At 42.6% G+C, this 25975-nt stretch overlaps 1 protein-coding gene across 1 annotated transcript in view; it reads left to right on the top strand.

Annotated features, from left to right (window-relative positions):
• The window catches only part of LOC122550973 (RING finger protein 121), a 73161-nt gene that overhangs the window by 39961 nt on the left and 7225 nt on the right, over window positions 1-25975 (top strand). Inside the window, exons 6-8 of the mRNA XM_043692538.1 lie at window positions 5281-5401; window positions 12935-13068; window positions 15042-15143. Coding sequence (XP_043548473.1) covers window positions 5281-5401; window positions 12935-13068; window positions 15042-15143 — 357 coding nt within the window. The remainder of the gene's footprint in view (window positions 1-5280; window positions 5402-12934; window positions 13069-15041; window positions 15144-25975) is intronic.

The raw sequence follows: 25975 nt of genomic DNA, 5'->3' as shown, positions 1-25975 counted from the left end.
TCGGATGCTGAGAGGTGACCTTATAGAGGTTTATAAAATCATGAGGGGCACGGATAGGATAAATAGACAAAGTCTCTTCCTTGGAGTGGGGGAGTCCAGAACTAGAGGGCATAGGTTTAAGGCGAGAGGGGAGAGATATAAAAGAGACCTAAGGGGCAACTTTTTCACGCAGAAGGTGGTACATATTTGGAATGAGCTGCGAGAGGAAGAGGTGGAGGCTGGTACAATTGCGACATTTAAAAGGCATCTGGATGGGTATATGAATAGGAAGGGTTTGGAGGGATATGGGCTGGGTGCTGGCAGGTGGGACTAGATTGGGTTTGGATATCTGGTTAGTATGGACGGGTTGGACCGAAGAGTCTGTTTCCATGCTGTACATCTCTATGGCTCTAAACAGCAAGGCCATCTAATTAATATCCACAATTGAAAGCCCAAACTTCATTGATTGTAACCCTCAATCTCTCTCGGGCAATCAGATGGACAGACACAGTTAAGGGATAAATCACAAAGAAAATAGGAGTTGTAATTTACCAGTTCAATAAATACTTCTAAATGATAGATACCAGGCCTGTTGAAGTCCTTGAAGAATCATAGGGGAGTAAAGCTATGCGTCTTGCTTGAATTCCAAAGTCATTGGTTAATACAAACAGTTTTACTAGACGTCTAGAAATATTTAGGTAAAAACAAGGACTGCAGATGCTGGAAATCTGTTTAGGTCAGTTGGCTGGTTATTGGTTTGCACAGCACTGTGGGATCGATTCCCATCACTGGTTTGAAGTTACCATGAAGGACCCTTCTAGAAATATTTGCTTATTTCTTACAGGCTTGGATCCTTTCATCAGAACATTTAACAAGTTTGTAACTGGAGAGAAGTTAGAGAGCGAGAGAATTTCCAGAAGCTCTAACATCTCCCTGTCTCCTGCCAAACCCAGTTAGAATCCATTTTCCTCTTTCCAATCAGCATATCCTGTGGTTGGCGGTTAGAACCTCCCTTGTTTGATCAATTCAACATTTAAATAGCTGCCACCCCTCAATAAAACAATCCCTCAGTTCATGTACAGTGTCCTTAGGTCAATAATTAAGTTGCCTGACTTCCCAGGCTAGTTCCCAGCAGAAAGCATCTGTCTTTGCTCTCTTCTAAAACAAGCTGCTGTTCAAAGTTAAAATCTTAACTTCAGCTCAACTCCAGACCTGAAACTTTTTAAAAAGTTACATAGTGATAATCTGTATACCTGCCAGAATGATGATCGTTGTGTCTGGGACATTGTCATACTCTCAGAATCATGCCTTACAGATAGTGTCAAGCTGCTGATGGACTAATCTGTGAGACAGCTCTCCCAATTTTGGCACTAGTCCCCCAGATGTTAGTAGGGAGGACTTAACAGAAAGTGCAGTGTCTGCACTTATCACTCCATGGCAAGGTGGGCAATTGAATAACTCACTGGAGGAGGATATCCCTATCCTCCATGATGCAGAATCCCACATCATTGCGGAAAATTAAGTTGAAACTTTCACAACAATCTTCAGCCAGAAGTGCTGAGTGGGTGCCCCATTTCTGCCTCCCCTGGATGTCCCCAGCAATATGGATTCTCGTCTTCAGCTGATTTGAATCACTCCACATTGATGTTAAGAAATGGCTGTGGACATTGTACAGGATGTGGACCTGGAGCAGTTTTTTTAGATTAGATTAGATTCCCTATATCATGGAAACAGGCCCTTCAGCCCAACCAGTCCACACCGACCCTCCGAAGAGTAACCCACCCAGACCCATTTCCCTCTGACTGATGCACCTAACACTACGGGCAATTTAGCATGGCCAATTCACCTGACCTGCATATCTTTGGACTGTGGGAGGAAACTGGAGCACCCAGAGGAAACCCACGCAGACACAGGGAGAATGTGCAAACTCCACACAGACAGTCGCCTGAGGCTGGGATTGAACCTGGGACCCTGGTGCTGTGAGGCAGCAGTGCTAACCACTGAGCCACCGTGCCGCCCTTAAAAAAAATATAGAACGCTTCACAAATGTGTGTGTCATCCTTCTGAAGGCTTGTGCTCCAGAAATTGCTGGAATCGTAGCCAAGTTGTTCTAGTACAGCTACAGCACACTCATCTAGCCAACAATGTGGAAAATTGCCCAGGATGTCTTGCATTCAAAATACAAGACAAATCCAACCCAGCCAATTACCATCGTTTCAGCTCAATCATGAGTAAAGTGATGGAAGTTGTCATCAACAGTGCTAACAAGCAGCACCTGCTCAGTAATAACTCGTTCACTAACTGCAAGTTTGGGTTTCCCCAGGGCCACTCAGCTCCTGACCTCATTCCAGCCTTGGTTCAAACATGGACAAAAGAGCTGAATTCCAGAGGAGAGGGGAGGGAGAGGGACAGCCCTTGACATTAAGGCTGCATTAAACAGTGTGGGTTCAAGAAGCCCTAGCAAAGCTGGAGGCAGTGGGAAATAGGGCAAAATTTCTTTGCTGATTGGAGTCAAACCTGGCAGAAAGGAAAAATAGTTGTGATTGTTGGAGATCAATCATCTCATTTCCAGGATGTCAATGCAGGGGTTGCTCAGGGCAGTGTCCTAAGCCCAACTATTTTCAGGTGCTTCTTCAATGACCTTGCCTCCATCAGAACATCACAAGCAGGAATCTTTACTGATGATTGCACATTGTTGAGCACCATTCACAAATCCTCAGATGCTGAAGTAATCCATGTCCAAAAGCAGAAAGATCTGAATGATATCTAGGCTTGGGCTGGTAGATAACATTTTTGCCACACAGGTGCCAAGCAATGACTATCCCAAGCAAGAGAATCTTAACCAATGCCTCTTGAAATTCAAAGGTGTTATCGTCATTGAATTTCCCACTATCAAAATCCTGGGGTTACCATTGTCCAGTAACTGAACCAGCCATATAAATACAGTGCTTATAATAGAAGATCAGAGACTTGGAATTCTATAGTGGGTAAGGTCACTACCTGATTCTTCAAAGCCTGGCCTGGCCAGTGATGCCCACATCCTGTGAATCAATAAAGTAAAATAATCAAACTAACAGGACTGAAGACAGTCGAGTTGCCTGGATCTGATTACCTTCATCCGAAAGTTTTAAAGGACATGGCGAGAGACATAATGCAGGCATTAGATGACATATTTCCAAATTCACTGAATTCCTGGAAGATTGTAGTGAATTGGAAAACTGCTAATGTTACACATCTATTCAAGAAGGGAGGTAGACAGAAAGTAGGAAACCTACTAATAGGCCCATTAGCTAACATCTGTAGTTGGGAAAATGCTGGAGCCCATTACTAAGGAAGACATAGCTGGACATTTAGAATAGTTTAGCTCAATCAAACAGTCAACATGGTTTTGTGAAGGGAGATCATGTTTGACAAATTTGCTAGCGCTCTTTGAGGATATAATGAGCAGCTGTGATAGATGAGTATTAGTTTTCAAGAAATCATTTAAGATACCATGTAAAGCTTAAAATAGGAGCTTACACTATTAAGGGTAATGTATTAGCATGGATTGAGGATTGGTTAACACCTGGCCAACAGAGAATCGGGATTAATGGGTCCTTTTCAGGTTGGAAAGAAACTATTGGAGTACCACAAGGGGTAGTCCTAAAGCATCAATTATTTACTATCTATTAATGACCTGGAAGAAGGGGGCAGAGTATAATGTGTCCAAATTTGCTGATGACATAAAAATAAATGGTATGGCATGTTGTAATGAGGATAGTAGGAACTAGCATGAGCTATAGATAAATTGAGTGAATGGGCAAAAATTTGGAGCGTAATGTAGGATTGTGAGGTTGTGAACTTTGGCAAAAATCAAAAAAACAGACTTTTTTATTTGGAGACTGACTCCAAAACTTGGCAGCACAGGGCAACCCAGGTGTTCCTGTGCAAAAACAAAATGTTAGCATACAAGTGAAAGCAGTAATTATCGCAAGGGGGTTGGAGTTTTATAAACAGGCAAGTCTTGTGGTAACTGTACAGAGTGGTGGTGGTGAGGGTGTGCACCTGGAATACTATGTACAGTTTTGGACCCTATATTTAAAAAACAATGTATTGTTCAAAATAAATTTCACTTGGTTGTTCTTGGCATGAATGGGGTGGACTTATCAAGAACAGCTAAACAGGTTAAGCTTTTTTTAAGAAGTTATTCACTTGTGGGAGGTAGGGGCCACTGGCTGGGCCAGCATTTATTGACCATCCCTAATTGTCAGTGAGTAGGTGATGCTGAGCTGCAACTCAGGATGGGCAAGAAGTGCTGGCCTGGCTAATGACACACTCATCTCATGAATGAATTTTTAAAAATAGAACAAACAAAAGTGATCTAATTGAAGCATACAAGATTGTAAGGATAGACATTGAGAGGATATTTCCACCGATGGAGCATCTCAAACCAAGGGACATAGTGACGAATAAAGGGAAAACTTATTAAAACTGCGATATGGAGAAATTTGTTCTCCCAGATGTATTGAATATCTGGAATTCTCTATTCCAAATGGTTGTAGAAGCTAGATTCCTGAAAATATTTAAAGAGCAGGTAGATAGATTGTTTTGAAATCTCAGGGAAATTGATGGCTACACTGAGCTAGCAGGAAAGTAGAGTTGAGGTCTGAGGCAGATCAGCTGTGGTCTGAATAGCAGGGCAGGTTTAAGGGGCTGAATGGTCTATTGCTATTTTTCATATTTTGTTTGGGAGAAACAGGTTGATTTTGCCCCTGTGGTTCCCTAAAACATCCTTACCGCGAGAGTTTTCTTTTTCATGTCTTGTGTCTGTTGCAGACTCATCATGATTGATGTAATAGTCCCAGCACTCCAGTATCACGTCACAATCAGGAAGGTAGATGGGGAACTAGATGTTCTGTGGCCTGTTTATGTTCAAGGAATTCCTATATTGCCTTTGCCCTCGTCATGGATGATTGATTGCTTGATGTGTGCATTTTTTGAGAAAGACCTCCTCTGCTTCTGGGATTCACTAACATGCATGAGACTGTCTCAAACAAATCTCTAAAATACATGTGCCTAGAATTTTCTTTTGGTAGCTGTGGGATGCAAATCTGTGCCTTTAGGGACAATGACCACTTTACTGAGTGTAAAGTGCATATAAATATGATTTACAGAACAGCAGGTCAAAAATATTTCATTCTCTAAGTGCTTCGACAATGTGAAACATGCTACACACAGCAATTTTTTTGTGAACTTTGTTCTAAAGAGTATTTGAGTTTCCAGAATTGCATTTGACAGAATTTCTGTTTGTCTTTTCCCCAGAATAAAACCAGAAGATGGAATGGACTTTGGAGTATCGCTACTATTTTACGGGTTGTATTATGGAGTGTTGAGTCGTGACTTTGCAGAAATGTGTGCAGACTACATGGCGTCAACAATAGGGGTAGAGTGACCTTAGAGGCCCTAGCCTCTTTTGTCAGCTGTTTTCCATTTGTATAGCTGCATTAATGGTTTTGTAATTACCCTCCACTGAGTGGTTAGATGATGAGGGGAAGATTTTATTGCCTCAGAGGAACAGGAGGATTCCATCAGAACCTCGTCTGCTCCACTATTCACTTAGTGGTTTGGCTGATCTCTAGCACTTGCATTTGCCTTTTTTCTTTGATCCTTCATACCATTATCCACAAAACACTATTTGTGTCAGCCTTAAACATTAGTTAAATGGCTGCCTCCATCGTCTTTTCTTGGAGGGAAGAGTTCCAGATTTCCACTCCTCTTTGGTTGAAAAAGTGCTTCCTGACATACTTGAATGGCCTAGCTCTAATTTTAAGGTATTGTCCCCCCTTACAACTTCGGTCAGCCTGATAACATTATCCTTTCATCTTCTAAAGAAAGCAAACCAAGGTAACATACTCTATCCTCACGTTTTAGACTTTCCAACCTTCTCGTCAACCTAGTGAGTCTGGGATCTGCAAAAAGAATTCCCCTTCGTCCACTGAGGCGTCCCTCCCGGACACCCGGTGTGGCTTCTGGCTTCCTGGGATTCTGCAGACTTGATCTTCAAGGCTAGGCAGATCCAGGAAAAATGTCAGGAGCAAAGTCTAGAATTGTTGCTCCCTTCATTGACCTGACCAAGGTCCTTGATTCTCCAAATTTTGAAGCTCTATGGATGGTCATCCATTGTTGCAATGCCCATTTGATGTTTGTCACTATCCTGAGACTCCTGTGTAACATTATACCTGCTGTTGTGGAGGGTCTGAAACAGACCTTTTCCATCCAGACCAAGCTCAAACCACATTGTTTGATTGGTCCCTATCATCTATCTGAGCATCCTTATCTACTTCATCCAAGATGTCTTACCACTAGGTGTCAGTATCCAGTATCAACGTTGGTTGCACCTGTGTGAAAACAAAACTCATCACTGTGGGCATTCATAGCCTTGAGTTTGCAGATGACTACTGCATGATGGTGACTCTGCACAGGACAGGATAAGGATTTTCTACCAATCTTCCCTGGGTCAGTTGAGCATACCCTGCATCACCTATTTTGATGAGCTAACTCTGGATTTCACGCAACATTTCCTCGCCTAAGGAGCTACTATCAAGCTGCAACCACATGTCATTGATGATAGAAATCTGTGGAAGTCAAGTTCTTGGTTAGAAGACCTTTTAAGATCATGGTCTGTAAGATTGTTGATGAATTTCCTGGATTGTCTACCAACATCATATTAATATCCTTGAGAGCTTTCACCAGTACATTGAATCCTAGGGATCAAATGGGAAGACATACTGGGCCAATGTCCTGCATGAAACTGTCTACCAGCATCAAAGTCCCACTCCTGAAGAACCAACTCCAATAGATGGGCATTGGCAATCAGATACCCAGAAACTTCTTCCCTCCTCCTCCCTGCTCTCCATTGGTCCCGCTTTTAGCATTAAAGCTTTGATAAGTTTCTGCTTGGTAGATTAATTAGTAACGTTAGATCATGTGGGATTCACGGTGAGCTTGCCAATTGGATACAAAATTGGCCTTCAGGTAGGAGACAGAAGACAGTGGTGGAGGGTTGTTTTTTTAGACTGGAAGCCTGTGACTAGTAGTATTCCACAGGGATTGATATTGGGTCAACTTTTTGTCATTTATATAAATGATTTGGATGAGAATACAGGAGGCTTGGTTAGTAAGCTTGTGGATGACACTAATATTGGTATAGTGGACAGTGAAGAAGCTTATCTAAGATTGCAAAGAGATCTTGATCAATTGTGTCATTAGGCTGAGAAGTGGCAAATGGAGTTTAGAATCATAGAATCTGTATAGTGTGGAAACAGGCTACTTGGCCCAACAAGTCCACATTGATCCTCCAAAGAGTAACCCACCCAGATCCATTACCCTACCCTATTACTCTACATTTATCCCTGACTAATGCCCCTAAACTATACATCCCTAAACACTACGGGCAATTTAGCATGGTTAATCCATCTAATGTGCACATCTTTGGATTGTACGAGGAAACCCGTGCACACACAGACAGTAACCCAAGGCTAGAATCGAACCCGGGTCCCTGCCGTTGTGAGGCAGCAGTGCTAACCACTGAGCCACCATGCTGCCCCTAAATGTTTAATGTGGATAAATGTGAGATATTGCATTTTGATAAAGCAAACAATGACAGAACTTGTACTATTAATGAAAGGGCACTGGTATGTTGCAGAATAGAGAGACCTAGTGGTTCAGGTGCATAATTCTTTGAGATTTGCACCACAGGGTGGTTAAGAAGATGTTCAGTGTGCTTGCCTTCATTGCTCAGACCTTTAAATATAGGAGCTGGGACATCATGTTTAGATTGTGCAGGATGTTGGTTATGCCTCTTCTGGAGTACTGTGTGCAGTTCTGGTTGCCCTGTTATAGAAAGGATAATATTAAACTGGAGAGGGTTCAGAAAAGATTTACCAGGATGTTTCCTGGAATGGAGGGTTTGCGTTGTAAATGTAGGCTGGGACTTTTTTCACTGAAGTGTAGGACGTTGACGATTAACCTTATAGAGGTTTATAAAATCATGAAGGGCAAAAATCTTTTCCCTAAGGTGGGGGAGTTAAAAACTAGGGGGCATACTTTTAAAGTGAGAGGAGAACGTTTCAAAAAGGATATGAGGGGCAACCTTTTTTTTTTAGAGTGGGTAGTGTGTGGAATGAACTGCCATGTACAGTTACAGTGTCTAAAAGACATTTGGCTAAGTACATGAATAAGAAAGATTTGGACGGATTTGGGCCAAAAGCAGGCAAGTGGGACTAGTTTAGTTTGGGAACATGGTCAGCATGGAGCTGAAGGGGCTGCTATATGACTCCATTGGCCAAAGGAAAAGAAATAAGGATGCATTCAATGTTGCCCTAAAACACTGAGATATTGACACCATTGGCTGGGAGCAGAAAGCTGTTGATTGCTTGCCATGGCATCTAATCCAACAAGGCACAAGCCACTTTGTGGCTCTGATTTGACTGCAAGGTATAAATGTGGGGGCAGAGAAAGGAGAAGGAGGCCAAACCAGGGATACAAATTCTATTTTTGCACACAATAGCTTGTCCCATTGCACAAAAACTTGTTGATCCAAGATTTGGTTACTCGATGATCAAAGGCTTATCTAGCCTGATGGGCATTATACTCAATTTTGAGAGACCACTGCCAGAATCAAATCTGTACCTTCTAATCTCTGTATATTTATCATAGAGTCATAGAGATGTACAGCACGGAAACAGACTCTTCGGTCCAACCCGTCCATGCCGACCAGATATCCCAACCCAATCTAGTCCCACCTGCCAGCACCCGGCCCATATCTCTCCAAACTCTTCCTATTCATATATCCATCCAGATGCCTTTTAAATGTAACTGTACCCACCTCCACCACATCCTCTGGCAGTTCATTCCATACATGTACCATCCTCTGTGTGAGAAAGTTGCCCCATAGGTCTCTTTACTATCTTTCCCCTCTCACCCTAAATCTATGCCCTTTAGTTGTGGACTCCCCACCCCAGGGAAAAGACTCTGCCTATTTACCCTATCCATGCCCCTCATGATTTTGTAACCCTCCATAAGGTCACTCCTCAGCCTCTGACGCTTCCAGGGAAAACAGCCCCAGCCTGTTCAGCCTCTCCCTGTAGCTCAATTCCTCCAACCCCGGCAACATTCTTGTAAATCTTTTCTCAACCCTTTCAAGTTTCCGATACGAAGGAGACCAGAATTGCACGCTGTATTCTAACAGTGGCCAAACCAATGTCCTGTACAGCCACTTTCTGTTTTCCTAGTTGAATATTCCTCTGAACACCTCGTGACTATGCCTGTTTAGCCAGACTGTCTGGGTTTGGTGGTGAATTCTCTATTACAACTGTAATGGGAGGAATGCCTTAATGATCATGCCCCACTACTTCACCACTCATCTCATTTATTTGTTGATTCAGTTACCAACTTGGCTAATTCCACTCATTGCTACTACTATCCATAATGAAAGAAAAATAACCAGACTTTGTTAATGAACTCAAAATACTTCAATTATTATGAACGAAACTTATTCTTAACTCCAGTGGCAAAATGTGGTCAACATTTGATCTATGATTCAGAATTAAAACTATGTCCCCTTAATCCCACATCCCGATACACACTAATAATAAAACAAGATAAATCGATGCACAGATTTTCTTTTTAAATAATTACAAAACAGAAAAGCAAGTCTTGGAAGCAAAGGAGAAAATGTGGTAATTCTTTTATCTGCTGAATTTCCTGTTGATGAAGCTGAATTGCAGTTTGGTGATAAATGTCCAGTTCTGTTACCAGTCAACTTGGATTTGGAATTGTTGAGAATTGTCCATAGATCCTACTTTGGGGTTTGCCAGCAAGACAGAAATATGGGTGTTTGGGAACCAATCCAGGTTGCTAGTGACATCCCCTAACAAACAAAATTTCTGGAGTGTGCAATTTCTGGGATGTCTGTTTGCCCTCTGCTGAGCTTGCAATAAAAAATTCTAGGACCTGAGAGGATTAATTAGGACAGAGCACTAGTCCTCAATGCCAGTTCTTTTCTGTAATTACAGCAATAAACCCCATTTATTGTTGAATTTTTTTTGGCTTTTCCGACATCACCTGGTTTCCAATGAAAGCAGCAGGTGGTGTAAAATCGACATTAAACTGTGGACTCTGTGTAACTCCGGTGCTGTAACAATACTGTGATTCTGTGACAATGCAGTAAAATGTTCACTTGCAGAAAAGTGCTTGGAAAACAAATTAAGAATACTCCAGATCGAAATTCCCCCAATTTGTTTTAAAAAATGTGGAAACCACAGCAATGTATAAAACTCATTAGAAGCTCAAATATTAAAGGTAGATTCGCCATCATCCCAGAGGATGATAGGCTGCTCTTTCATTAAAGAGAGAGAGAGACACGATTGTTATGAGTTTAACCTGAAGAACATCATGTCTTAGGCAGGGGGTGAGGTTGAGAAAGTGGGACTTCATGGTTATCTCAGCCAGTACAAGGGTTGAACTTGCATTGTTGGCATTACTCTGTGTTGCAAACCAGCCATCCAGCCAGCTGCGCTAACCCAGTCCCTGATCAAACATTTAACAGGAAAAAGTGGAGACTGCACATGCTGGAGTGTCAGTTGAAAAGTGTGCCACTGGAAAAAGCACAGCAGGTCAGGCAGCATCCAAGGAGCAGGAGTGTCGGGCATATGCCCTTCATCAGGAAAACATTTAACAGAGCAAACAATCAACAACATACTGACTTTAAAATCCTAAAATGTTCCACATTTCTTCTCAGGAGCAGTTGTGAAACACAATTTGACTCTAAATGAGATATTAGAGCAGGTGATCAAAGATATTATCAGAGGTTGATTTTAAGTGTCTTCAACAAGGAAAAAGAGATGGCTTTTACAAAGGAATTTCCATTGTTTAGGGGCCTGGTAGCTGAAGATATGACTAGAAACAATGGAGCAGTTTAAATCCAAGATGTGCAATGTGTTGGATAAGCAGAAGTCCTGAGATCTTGGAGGGTTGTGGAGCTGAATGAGATTATTGAGATTAGGATGAGGACATGGAGAGATTGAAAGTATGGGTAAGAATTTTAAAGTTGAGATATTGCTAGACAAGAAGCCACAGGGTGATGGACAGATAAGACTTTGTGCACATTATGAAACACTTGACAGGAGTATTAAATGTGTTTTAGTTTATGGAGAGTGTGTTGCAGGAAGCCAGGCCAAAATAGTATCAGCGCAGTTGAGGCATTTCATCAATTTATTGCTTTGTTTAAGTATTCATGAACTTGCACCTTGACTCAGCAATATCACATTCATCTCCCAGCCACTTCACCATGTCAGAGATGCTGAATCTTTTCAGCTGTTCTGATGAAAACGGCACTGCATTGTTCACAGGGATCCAAGCAACATTATCCCTTAACCAGAACCTCAAGAAACAATTTGGTAGTGTTCTTTGATGGGTCAACAGTGAAGTTTGATTAAGTCCGTGCAGTAGATTTTATAAATGTGGAATTTTGGAAGGCATTCAACAAAGTTCATTGGGACACATGGGAGGATCATGAAGAAGATGGAAAGCTATGGAAGTCAGAGCAAAGTGGCAGCACCTGCTCAGCAGTAATTTGCTCAGTGACGCCCACTTTGGGTTCTGCCAGGTCCACTCAACTCCAGACCTCATTTCAGCCTTGGTTAAAACAGAGTCAAAAGAGCTGAATGCCAGAGGTGAGGTGAGACTGAAAGCCACATTGAAGCCGCATTTGGCCGAGTGTGACATGAAGGAGCCCTAGCAAAAGTTTTATCAAAGGGAATCGGAGCAATGTCTTCACTGATTGGAATCCTGTCTAGAACCTGGATGATGATTTTGGTTGCGGGAGGTCAGTCATCTCAGCTCTAGGATATCTCTGCAGGAGTTCCTCAGGGTAGTGTCCGAGACCAAACCATCTCAGCTGCTTCATCAGTGATGTTCCCTCCAATAATAAGGTCAGCATTTGCGGATGAGGTCTTGTTCGTGGTTCAGTCTCTTGCACTCAAAAGTTCCTTTGCTGTTGCTTGTAATTCAGGTGAACATTATGCATGGAATCCATGTGATCATCAGTATAAGGGAAATTTCTCGGTGTTCTAGGCCAGGCAATACCACCAAAACAGGTCCTTGGGACATTTGAGGGGAAGTAAAAAGAAAAGGTTTTAAATAGTGACGTGGTGTTGAAGCTGAGTCTTATCAGTTGACTCATGATGTGGGATACTTGTGCTTGCAAAAATCTACATGTATTCATATACAGGGCTCAGAGCTGAAAATGTGTTGCTGGAAAAACGCAGCAGGCCAGGCAGCATCCAAGGAACAGGAGAATCGACGTTTCGGGCATAAGCCCTTCTTGCTTATGCCCGAAACGTCGATTCTCCTGTTCCTTGGATGCTGCCTGGCCTGCTGCGCTTTTCCAGCAACACATTTTCAGCTCTGATCTCCAGCATCTGCAGTCCTCACTTTCTCCTTGAAGATATACAGGGCTCAGTCAACAACAAGTGAAAAGAATTTGTCCAGGCATTCTGCCTTTTCAGTTGAACAAAAACATTTGAGGAGCACTGTTTCCTGGTGCCTACCTCATGGCATGACAAACCAATCAGAGTCCAACCATCAGCCAGTCAGTACCTTGTTTTTCGTACAATGTAAATTGTTGTTCCCTTTGAGATTTGACACTCTTGTCATTCTGTCCTAATTGGCTGCAAGACAAAAGGCTTTGATCACGTCTCTTTTTTTCAGCAATGTTGAGTTTCATTCTACCAAGCAAAAAGAGCCACTTTTATATCTCACCTTTCATGACCTTGAGGTGTCCCTAAGTGCTTTCCAGCCATTTAATTTCATTAATTGTCATCATTGTTATAATGTAGAAACAAGTTATTTCTGAGAGCTCTGTCCAAATTGCAGTTGTGCTGTTGTTTTTTGAAGTGTTTGTTGTGTGTTGCAGTACTACAGTGCATCAGGGATGCCAACCAAACACCTCTCCAATGAAATCTGTGCAGTCTGTGGACAAAAAATCTTTGTGGATGTCAACGAGGAAGGCATTATAGAAAATACCTACATGCTAACCTGTAACCATGTGTATCCTTCATAGTGCGGGAGATACGCCAAGGAGCCAAATCTGACACTTGTTGAAATGATTGCTTTTCTTTTTTTATTTTGCAGTGTCACCACAACAACACCTTACCAAAGAATCTTTGCAATGCAGTATATCAATATAAGATTGGTGCATAAAGGAATTGGAACAAGTTACTGCATTTGGCCTCGGGACTGCTCGTTCAGGACTTCACACTCCAGCATAAGCGCCCATATGTTGATACCTCTCTGGGAAGAACAGAAACTACATCTCCCCTTTTGCTGCTCCTAGGCCTCACTACCCACTCATGGGCCTCAGTCCCTTCCTCGCTCCATCCTGCTCTTGGGCTTCATCTGTCCCTCCATCTCTGTCCTGCTCTCGGGTCTCTGTTCCTCACTCCATCCTGCTCCTAGGCCTCACCCCTGAGGCAACCCTTTCTCTCCTCTCCCTGTTTAAAATGATGACAGCACTTGATAGGCTAAATAGATATGGAGAGGAGGGATGAGTTATGAATTAGAATATGAGCTAGACCATTCAGGGTTATGTCAGGAGGCAATTCTTTGCACAAAGGGAAATAGAAGTCCCTTCCTCTGCTCCCCACAATATTATGGATTAGAAAAATTCTGCAGGCAGAGTGGAGTTAAACCATGATTGAATTGAATGGCAGAATGGATTCAAGGGGCTGAAAGGCCTCATCATGTTCCTGTGTACAAAACGTTCACTTCTTGTGGCAGGTGTCAACTAGATTCCTGTCAGGGACCAGTATTCCAATGGACGTCCATCTATATGCCCATCCCCTGCACTCTACACAACCTCCACCTGCCTGGGAACATTGCAATTCCTCAGCTTGCCTTCTTGGCAGAGTGCAGTGAGCAATCCTGAGCTCATGTTAAAACAGGTACAACTTGTACTGCTCGTGACTGTGATGTGTGCACCATTTGTCAGTTTTGCACAATGCAAACATTTATGAGGAAGGAAATTTGTGCAGCTGAATTTGGCTTCTACACTAGAAATCTTCCATATATATGCCTCTTTCTGTGCTTCTGTTTTAGAAGTTCCCGCCTCCCCATCATGAAGCTTGAGGTTTCTTATATTTACAGATATAATGTCATTTTTTAGTTTGTCTTTCTACCCATTAGAGTATTTGGGAAGCCTAAACAGAAATCCCCTTCAGTCTTTCCCCTATAGAGTCCCTGAAGTTGTTGTTCGGAGAAATTAAATATTTTGTTCTTTTTTCTAGTAATAAAATGTGTCCAGGCCACATGGCCCACTGGGCAGTCACATTTGGTCCCAGCTTTGAAACCAAGCAGGAGGATTTTTTCGTCTCACTGAAAACCCCCTTCCCTCTAGTCTGTCCAAAAATGTACACTTCCCATCTTCTCCATTCTCCATTCTCTTTAGAATATCTCTCCCATTTTTAACCCTTGCCCTTTATTGTGTATTCTTTAAAGTTTGTCATAAAATGCTTATCTCATTGCCTATCATCCATTTACATACTTTCTCATTTATTCCCTGTCATTCACCATTCCATCCCAGTGCCCCAGCATTCTCCTACCCCCATTGGTCTCCCCATCTATTGTTTCCTCACCATCTTTGTCATTCTCTCTCTCTCACCCCACCTCTGTAGTTTGTTTTCCCCACCCCCTGTCATGTTCTCTTCCTTTCTCCCCTCTCTGGCCCACCCCTCCCCCAATGCCCCCATCCCTATCATTCTGAAAGCACAATAGCCAATGACGTGATTAAAATTAGGGATACTCAGGGAGCCAAATCTGTGGGAGTGCAGAGAACTCAAGAGAGTTGTGGGGCTGGCGATATGAGATGAACAGGGGTGAGGCCAGAGAGGAATTTGAAAGCAATATAAGTGAAGAATTTTATATCGTCAATTCCACTGGATTGAAGTTGCTGTTAATCTTCTGTTTGTTACAGGTTCATGCTCATTGCAGGCTGAGCCACATTTTCCTTAACCACTGTTCTCCAGATTCCATGAATTCTGCATCCGAGGTTGGTGCATCGTCGGGAAGAAACAAACCTGTCCGTATTGTAAAGAGAAGGTGGATCTAAAGAGAATGTTTAGCAACCCGTATCCTTTGCCCATGTTGTCCCATTGTGAAAAGGACAAAGGGATAGACCTGGAAATTATGGAGAGAATTCTGAGAATTATTTCTGCACTTAGAGTGACACAGATTAATCAGGGATCATCAGCAAGGATTTTTTAAAGGAAGGTCATGTTTGACAAATTTGATTGAATACTTTGAGGAGGTAACCAGGAGTGATGATGGTAATGTATTTGATGAGGTCTACATGGACTTTTAGCAAGGCTTTCAACAAGGTCTCTCATGGCAGGCTGCTCAAGGAAGTAAAATCCCATGGATCCAAGGCAAAGTAGTATGTTTGATCCAAAATTGGCTGAGAGGCAGGAACCAGAATGTGCTGTAGAGACATATTTCTGTGACTGAACGTCTGTATCCAGTGGAGTACCACAGGTCTCAATGCTGGAGTCCTTGGTGTTTGTGGTGTACATTAATGATTTGGATTTAATTGGAGTGTGTATGATCAAGAAGTTCGTGGATGACCAGAAAGCTGTTGGGTGTTAAATAGGGGGCGGGATAGCTGTAAACTGCAGGAGGATATCAACAGACTACTTAGGTACACAGAGCAATGGCAAATGAAATTCAACCCAGAATATGAGGTATAGCACTTAGGGCTAGCAGGGCGAAGGATCACACAATGAATGGTAGGGCCCTGGAAAGTACTCAGGATTAGATCGACCTTGGCGAGTAATCAGGGATCCCTGAAGATGTTAAAGCATATGGGATATTTGCCTTTATTAGCCAAGACAGAATACAAGAGCAGGGAGGGGATGCTGAAACTATAAGACTGCAACTCGAGTCCTGCTTGCAGTTGTAGTCGCATTATAGGAAGGATATGATTGCAATAGAGGGGGTGTAGAGGAGAATTGCTGGAATGTTCTTTGGGTTGGAGGGTCTGAGCTGTGAGGCAAGATTGGTTAATGTCTGTTGTTTTCCTTGAATTGGTGAAGACTGAAAGGGGACCTAATAGAGGTTTACAAGATAGAGGAGTGGAGATAGAATGGATAGGAAGGCACTTTTTCCATTCGTAGAGGGATCAGTAATCAGCACATGGATTTAGAAAGGCGAAGCAGACAGTTGAAATTTTCTTTCACCCAGAGGGAGTGTGGAACCCACTGCCTTAAAGAAACTCTCATAACGTTTTGGGCAGTATTCAGATATTCACTTGCCAAAGGCTGAAAAATGGAATTAGTGTAGTCAGAACTTTGACTGATGTGGACACAGTGGACCAATGTTTTTATTTTGAGTTGTAAATGTTTGCCTCTGTAAGTTAGCTGATGCAAGGGCAGAAAGAGTGAATGTTCATGGTCGTCTCTCTTGCTGATGTTTTAATTCTCTCACAAATTATGTTTTTGATTTTTCTTTAGTTTCTTAAAAATAAGAGACTGCCAGCTGGCACCCCCAAAACACGCTCAGTGCACATGTGCAAAACAGGCCTGCCTGCCAGTGACATCATTCTGTCCCAGCTGATTATTTTTATTGTACTACTACTTTATTCATTCACAGGATATGGGGTCATTATTGCCCATCTCTTAATTGCCCAGAGGGCCGTGAAGAGTAGGTCACATTGCTCTAGGTCTGGAGTCCCATATATCCCAGACTGAGTGAGGATGGCAATTTTCTTCCTTAAAGAGCATTAGTGAACTAGTTGGGTTTTTCTGACAATCAGCAATGATTACATGGTCACCGTTAGGCCAACTGTTTATGCCAGTTTTTAAAACTGAACTTAACTTCCTCCATCTGCCATGATGGGATTCAAGCCCCATGTCTCCAGAGCATTGGTCTGGGGTTCTAGATTGCAGGTCAGTGAAATTACTGCTACATCATTATGTACCCTATTATTTGAGCACTACCATGGTTTACTGGCTGGGCATTTAATGATGTGTATAGGTGCAGAACGTTTCACATTTGCAATGTAAGTATTTGAAGGCTGTCAGAAGACAGCCATAAAGGAAGCACAATGTTTGATTTATAGAGTAAAACTCACTCGAGTCATTAAATGCTCCCAAAACAGATACAGTGTGAGGTTATATACAGAGTAAAACTCTTCCTACACTGTCCCCATCAAACAGGTATAGCACAAAGTTAGCCACGGAGATCCATTTCTACTGTCCCCATCAAACACTCCCAGGACAGGGACATGCACCTTCTAGCTATGTGATGTTTTACTATTTCCGTTGTAGGGCTGTATGTTATTCTCAGGAGATGCAGATGCTGATAATTTGAGTGAAAGACTTTTAAATTGATTTTATTGCACCCTTCTGCTGCTCAGTAAATACCTTAGTCACTTTGCATATTATGCTTCAGTGAACTTCCCTAAAGCTCAGCACCAATAACTATTTGCACAAAGATCTAAGAGGGAAAACCTGATTATTTCAAATTACTAACTTGTAAATGTGTTGCATTGACATGCCAGACAAAATAGTTTGTAGAGTCCCTATAACTAATTCTTGGAACAGTTTGGTTAGATCATTGCTGAGTCTCACAGTGTGGGAGATGTTACTGTCAACAAAGAGTTTCTATCAAGCAGCTGTTCTCCTTTGAAACTAATCTCGAGCATTTGAAAAAAGCAAGAGTTTACAATCTGGTGCAGGGGGAGAATGCAAGAATATAAACTATATGATTTTTGTGGTTGGGTCATTTTTGTTTCAAAATTGACAGGAAGCCAGTGCTTCCTGGCACCTTGTCAGCACTGACTAAGTGTTCGACAAAATAATATTGCTGTTTGTGTTGAATGTGTGCCACTGAGGAACTGAATGAAATGGAAATCAATGGACCCCAACAATAAAGACAGAATTTGCATTTATATAGCACCATTCACAGCCTCAATGTCCCAAAATGCTCTTTGAAGTGTTGTAACATATGCCCTGTTGTAACATAAATGCAGAAGCTCATTTGCATATCAGCAATATGATAATGGCCAGATAACCTTAACAATGTTGACTGAAATATTGGTCCAGGATGTTGGGGAGCGCTGCCCTGCATTTCTTCTGCAAGAGCAGGGATAAGTGCTGAGTAAATTACTGAGACTAAAGGCTGACTTGTCCCCTAGATTTGATGGCCTGTATCCTAGGGTACAGTCCTAGAAGAAGTCTAGAAGAAGAAGTGGCGGCAGCGATATTGGATTCAGTCGTTGTGATATTCCAGAATTCTCCACTGGAAGGTCTCAGTGGATTATTAAACCAGGCGGGTAACACCCCTATTCAGGAAAGGACAGAGGCAGGAAGCAGAAAGCCATGAGCCAGTTAGCCTAACATCTGTCCAGAGAAATTCATGTTAAATTCCACTGTTAAGGAGTTAGATTAGATTAGATTACATTACAATGTGGAAACAGGCCCTTCGGCCCAACAAGTCCACACCGGCCCGCCGAAGCATAACCCACCCAAACCCCTACATTTACCCCTTACCTAACACTATGGGCAATTTAGCACGGCCAATTCACCTGACCTGCACATCTTTTGGACTGTGGGAGGAAACCGGAGCACCCGGAGGAAACCCACGCAGGCACGGGGAGAATGTGCAAACTCCACACAGTCAGTCACCTGAGGCGGGAATTGAACCCGGGTCTCTGGCTCTGTGAGGCAGCAGTGCTAACCACTGTGCCACCGTGCCGCCCACATAGTAGCAGAACTTTTTATAAAAGCTTACAATCAGGCAGGGTCAACCTGATTTTGCGAAAGAGAAATAGTGGATAAAGAGGATAAACGTGTGATGCATTTTAATCTCTGAACGATATTTATTAAGGTGTCACATAAAAGATTACTGTACAAGATCTGATGGTGTCATGGATAGCATGTTAGCATGAATAAAGTGACTGAATAGCCTTACCCCAGTTATTTCTCATGATCGTAGAAAATAATGGTCATAGGAGCAGAGCAAACAGGGCTTCAATTTGACATCTCATGTGAAAGGTGACTCTCTAATAATGCAGCATTCCCTCAATACTGCGCTGGAATGTGTCACCCTAGATTATGTGCTCAGGTTAATGGAGCAGGGGCTCAAACCCATGGCTTCCACCCTTCTGAAGAGAGGCCAGATATGCTCAGGATGGGGGAGTCCAGAACTAGAGGGCATAGGTTTAAGGTGAGAGGGGAAAGATATAAAAGAGACCTAAGGGGCAACGTTTTCACACAGAGGGTAGCACGTGTATGGAATGAACTGCCAGAGGATGTGGTGGAGGCTAGTACAACTGCACCATTTAAGAGGCATTTGGATGGGTATATGACTAGGAAGGGTTTGGAGGGATATGGGTCGGGTGCTGGCAGGTGGGACTAGATTGGGTTGGGATATCTGGTCGGCATGGACGGGTTGGACCGAACGGTCTGTTTCCATGCTATACATCTCTATGACTCTAAGGTTGAGCGGGCTTTTGAAGAAAACATTTTTCACCCAGAGGGTGGTGGGAACCTGGAACTCACTGCCTGGGAGAGTTAGATCCTTGGCATGTGACTCTTATACCTAGCATGTTTTTCCAGTCATTAATCAGATTATAGGTCATCCCTTCACTTGCTATTCAGCTGTTCACACTTTACTCACACAGTCTGATACGCTTGATGAGCCTTCCCTGATGAAGGGCTTTTGCCCGAAATGTCGATTCTCCTGCTCCTCAGATGCTGCCTGACTTGCTGTGCTTTTCCAGCACCACACTCTCGATGCTAATCTCCAGCATCTTCAGTCCTCACTTTCGCCTGTCTTTTGACCTTGTCCACTCCAGTCCAGAACCAGCACCTCCACATCATCCTGTCTGCATTGTCATTCTTAGCATTAGTGCCAAACTGTTCCCTCTTTCCTGTATCCCTGTACACTTATTTAAATAATAGAAAATTTAAATAACAGAAACTAACTACTTAGTATGTGAAAAAACAAGTATTTTCTTTCTCAAAGCACTTCAAAACTGTGCCCTCTGTTTCTCGCTTTTTCTCATGAGCAGGAACAGTTTTTCCATATCTATTCAGTTCAAGTCCTTCATGCTGTTGAAAATTTCTATCAAATTTTCTTTTTGTTGCTCTCCAATCTATCCTTATAACTGATTTGTTATCCCTGGAATCATTCTTCTGCCCCTCTCCAGTGTATCCAGAACTGTACACAATACTCCAGATGAGGTCTGAACAGTGTCCTATATGAATTCATCATAATCTCCTTGCTAGAGACCCTACCGTGTGGAAACAGGCCTTTTGGCCCAACAAGTTATCACTGACCCTACAAAGAGTAATCTCCCCCCTCTCTCCACCACCCCCCCCCCCCCCCAGATCCATTCCCCCACCCTAAAACTCTACATTTACCCCTGACTAATGCACTTAATGTACACATCCCTGAACACTAAGGGGCAATTTAGCATGTCAATCCAGCTAACGTGCACATCTTTGGATTGTAGGAGGAAACCCAGGTAGACACAGGAATAATGTGCAAACTCCACGCAGACAGTTGCTCGAGGCTGGATTCGAACTCTGGTCCTTGGCGTTGTGAGGCAGCTGTGGTGACCACTGAGTCACTGTGCTGCTCTTGTACTTGCTACTCTATTAATGAAGCCAAGAACATGCATACTTTATTAAGATCTCTCTACCTGTCCTGCCACCTTTTAATGATTTATGCGCACATGCACACATCTTCAAACCCATTAGTACTTTAGAGTAGACCACTCGGCCCTTCAAGCCTGTTCTGCCATTCGATATGCTCATAGCTGATCTGATTTTAACCTCAAATCCACATTCCTGCATACCCCTAATAATCTTTCATATCCTTAGTAATCAAGAATCTGTCTACTTGTACCTTAAAAATACTTAAGATTCTACATCCACTGCCTTTTAAGGAAGAGAGTTCTGAAGTCTTCCCTCTGAGAGAAAAGAATGTTTCTCATCTCTGGTTTAAACAGATGCCCCTTATTTTTAAAGTATGACAGTAGGCTGAGATTCCTCCCCAAGAGGAAGCATCCTTTCAACATTGTTCAGTTTATACTGTCTCTCCATGTTCGTTGTGTCAAAGTTTATCACCTTGTATTTCTTTGCATTGAATTTCATCGATTATCAATCTAACGAACTTGTCAACACCACTCTATGTTAGCTGTCACTTTCTTCAAAGTCCCCTTTTGCTTCTGTTATTTGCTTTTTCACCTTCGTTTTCGCCTTCACTTGTGGGATGAGGACACCACTGGCTGGCCAGAATTCGTTGTCCATCCCAAGCTGTCTTTGAGAAGGTGGTGGTGAGCTCTCTTCTTGACCTGCTACATTCCGTGAGTTGTAGGTAAATCCACAATGCTGTTAGGGAGAGAGTTTCATGGTTCTGAACTAGTAACACTGAAGGAACGGCAGTATATTTCCAATTCAGGATGGTGAATGGCTTGGAGGGGGACTTGTAGGTGATGGTGTTCCCATGTATGTGCTGTCCTTGTCCTTCTAAGTGAAATTGATTGTGGGTTTGGAAAGTGCTGCCTTAAGGATCTTTGAATTTCTGCACTGTATTTTGTAGATAGTAGTACATACTGCTACTGTGCATCCATGGTGGAGGGAGTGGATGCTTGTGGATGTGGTGCTAATCAAGTGGGCTGCTTTGTCCTACAATGTGTCAAGCTTGAGTGTTGCTGGGACTGCACTCATCCAAGCAGGTGGGGAGTTTTCTATCACATTCCTGACTTGTGCCTTGTAGATAGTGGATTGGCTTTGACGAGTTAAGGAGTGAGTTGCTCTCTGCAGAATTCTTAGCCTCTGACCTGCTGTTGTAGCCACTATGTTTAAAGGTGAGTCCAGTAGAGTTTCTGGTCAATGATAACCCCCAGGATGTTGACAATTTGTGATGGTAATACCGTTGAATATCAAGGAGTGAGTAGATTGCCTCTTATTCTGAATCTTCAATTTTCAGCTTGGTGCACTTCCTGCAAGAGCAGTGGCATCGGGGTAACTTTCAAAGAGAAATCAGATACATACAGTACTTGAAAAAGAGACATTTTTGGAGCCCTGGGGAAGAGGCAGTGGAGTCAGTCATAGAGATGTACAGTATGGAAACAGACCCTTTGGGCCAACTCGTCCATGCCAACCAGATATCCCAACCCAATCTAGTCCTATTTGCCAGCACTTGGCCCATATCCCTCTCAACTCTCCTATTCATATACCCATCCAGATGCGTTTTGAATGTTGTACTTGTACCAGCCTTCAGTATTTCCTCTGGCAGCTCATTCCATACATGCACCACCCTCTGCATGAAAAAGTTGCCCCTTAGGCCCCTTTTACATTTTTCCCCTTTCACACTAAACCTATGCCCTCTAGTTCTGGACTCCCTGCCCCCTCCCCCCCAACCCAGAAAAGACCTTGTCTATTTAGCCTATCCATGCCCCTCATGATTTTACATGCCCTCTATAAGGTCACCCCTCAGCCTCTGATGCTCCAGGGAAAACAGCCCCAGCCTATTCAGCCTGTCCCTGTAGCTCAAATCCTCCTTGTAAATCTTTTCTAAGCCCTTTCTGGTTTCACAGCATCCTGTTGTTTCAAAAAGCTATCACATTTCCTTGTGCTCTGCTTAATTTTGTATTTCTGCAAAATGTTATTCTCAGAAAATGGAATGTTATCATTTAGAGGAATTGTGCAGAGGAATTCTGGATTTCCTCATGCCTGATTCAAAAAAGCTTAGTACACATATACAGCAAATAATTGGAAAAGCTAGGAGAAGGGGGGGATTTCATTAGCAGGGGGTTTTGAGTTTGAAGAACCATGAGGCTATGCTGTAGCTCTATAGAGCCCTGATTAGACTACACTTAGAACATTGTGTTCAGTTCTGGTCGCCTCATTATAGGAAGGATGTGGAAGCTTTAGAGACGGTGCAAAGGAGATTTACCAGGATGCTGCCTGGACTGGAGGGCATGTCTTATGGGTTGAGGGAGCTAAGGCTTTTCTCATGGAGTGAAGAAGGGTGAGAGGCGACTTGACAGAGGTGTACATGATGATGAGAGGCTTAGGTAGAGTGAATAGTCAGATACTTTTCCCCAGGGCAGAAATGGCTATCACAAAGGTGCATAATTTTAAGGTAATCGGAGGAAAGTTTAGGGGAGACGTCAGAGGTGGGTTCTTTACACAGAGTGTGGTCGGTGCATGGAATGCACTGCCAGCAGTGGTAGTAGAGTCAGAGATGTTAGGGATATTTAAGCAACTCTTGGATAGGCACATGGATGATAGTAGAATGAAGGGTATGTAGGTTGATCTTAGGGTAGGATAAAAGTTTGGCACAATGTCAAGGGCCAAAAGGCATGTACTGTTCTATGTTCTAGTACTATCTTATATCACAAAGGGAATTAAAAATAAAAGTATTGAGGTTATGCTTCAATATTCAGGGCACTGGTGGTAGCAGATCAGGATCACAATGCACAGTATCGGTCACCTTATTTAAGGAAGGATGTAAATGTGTTGGAGGGAGGCCAGAGAGGATTTGCTACTCAAACCTGGAATGGATAAGTTCTCTTTGAGGAATGGCTGGACTGGCTAGGTTTATATCCACTGTAGTTTAGAAGAGTAAAAGTAAATTTGATTGAAGTATATAAAATCCTAAGGGATCTTTACACGGTGTGGAGAGGATGTTTTCTCTGTGGGAGAAAGTAGAAATAGTGACCACTAATTAAAAATAATGAATCACTTGCTTAAGACCAATGAGATTTTTTTTCCCCCACAGAGTATGAGAATTTAAACTTTTTTTTCTCAAAAGGCAGTGGAAACAGAGTCTTTGAATATTTTAAAGATAGAGATGGAAGTTTTGATCAGCAGCCTGGTGAAATGTTATCAGGAACAGTGGGAATGTGGAGTAATCAGGTCAGTCATATTGAGGGACCAAGTGGCCAACTACTGCTACGAATGTGCCTGGATGTTACTTCAAAAGATCATTTCACCCATACATATGCACCCAAATCTTTCTTGACTCAACCCTGCCCCAGGGTTGGGAGAAGTCTGCAAAAACAGACTTGCAACTAATTCAGGGAACATTGGTGAAAAATTCCTTTCCAACCTCAAAACACAGCATCAGGAAAGCCCTAGATCCGTTTGATATTAACCGAAAACTTTTCTTCACGATCTCAGTAAATTTCCCAATCGAGCTTCAGATTGTTTCTCATTAACCTGATAGTTCTTGCTCCATAACTCAGAGCTCCTAACCAAGCAGGTTTATTATTCCGTTAGGACCAAGCTGTAAGTTAGTGGCACTAATTGGGGCTCGGCATGAACAGGAACCAGTGTGAGGAGGAGAATAAAGAGGTGGTTTGAAAGTTCCTTTTCACTGGGACCACAGTCTATTGTTTAGATTCTGTGGTATATGAGTAAAGACGCCATGCTGCATTCTATCGAGCCTTAGTGAGACATCATTGGAGTGTTATGTAATTTTAGAGTCCTAATCTAAGGCAGGGTATATCTGCTGAAGAGTCAGTGCAGCAGAGGTTCACCTGACTAATCAGTTAGATGACAAGATTGTTTTGAGTATAAATTTTATGAAGAAACCAGGTTTGTACTCCCTAAAGTTTAAAAAAAAATTTAAGGATGATAATATTGAGATTTACGAATCCGTACAGGGTGTGACAAGGTGGATGAAGGTAGGATGTTTCACTGGCTGATGAGTCTAGAACCAGGGGATGCGTCTCAGAATAAGGGGGTAGGCCCATTTAAGACTGAGATGAAGATGAATCTTTGGAACACACTGCCCCTGGGGGCTGTGGAAATTCAATCATTAAGTAGATTCAAGACAGAAATCATTAGATTTCTGGAGACTAGTTACGTCAAGGAAAATGGTGATAGAGTAGGAAAGTGCTGTTGAAGCAGATGATTGACTAGTGTTCACAAGTTCAAGAGACTGAATGACTTCCTCATGTTTGTCAGTTCCTATGATTAAGTTTCCCCAAGGCGTAAAGAAGTGAGTTTGTCTTCCTGGACTTATGGAAACAGTTGATCACAGTGAAGGGTGACCCTCTGGGTATCCTTCCATCTGTCACCGACCTGATGAGGAAGAAATCATTGAGTTTTCCTTTGCTGCTGTTAAAATGTGTTAGCAAGGGGAGACTGCTTGCCCAGACCTGGTTCCCTGAGCAACTGGAGCAGCTCTGTCTATATTTGAAAGTCTCAAGAATCAACTATTCATTTTTCTGCCCTTGATATCCTGGATTCTCTTTGAGCTCAGGAACATTGATTGATAGATCATTAATAAGCAAGGGGTTGGAAGATCGTCAGGGGTGGGCAGGAACATGGAGTGATCAGAACAGCTATGATCTTAGCGAATGAAGGAGCAGGATCGAAGGACTGAGTGGCCTAGTTCTGTTACTAATTGTATGTTGAAAAGACTAGAGGCTTGATGGCAGTTTGCAGAAACCCTTGAGTAAATTATCTAAAGCCAGTATGTGTTCACCATCTCTAATTGCCGTTGAGATGATGGTGAGTTACCTTGCTGTTAACCTAATGGTTTGTATTTTGGGGGTAGTTAAGAGTCAACCACATCGGAGTGTCTGGAGTCACATCTAGGCCAGTCCAGGAAAGGATGGCAGATTTCCTTCCCTAAAGGACATCAGTGCTCCAGATGAGTTTTTACAACAATCAATGATAGTTTCACAGTCACCATCGCTGAAACTAGCTTTACATTGCAGATTTTAAAAATTAATTTATTTTGATTAAAATAAACTCTCCAGCTGTCGTGGTGAGATTTGAACTTGAGTCCAGACTATTTGCTCTGTCTCTTGGATTACTTAATACAGTTGCTGACCTATTATGCAATGGCTTTTTATAGGCTGAGCTTTTTCAGCATCTGATCAGAAACATTTGACCACAATCACTTGTTTCACTGTGGCCTGCCACATCTCTCCATTGTA

This window comes from Chiloscyllium plagiosum, chromosome 6 (assembly GCF_004010195.1).
Source record: "Chiloscyllium plagiosum isolate BGI_BamShark_2017 chromosome 6, ASM401019v2, whole genome shotgun sequence".
Classification (NCBI taxonomy): Eukaryota; Metazoa; Chordata; class Chondrichthyes; order Orectolobiformes; family Hemiscylliidae; genus Chiloscyllium; species Chiloscyllium plagiosum.
The sequence above is the reverse complement of the archived record's forward strand: the minus strand, read 5'-3'. Positions and strand labels throughout refer to the sequence as shown.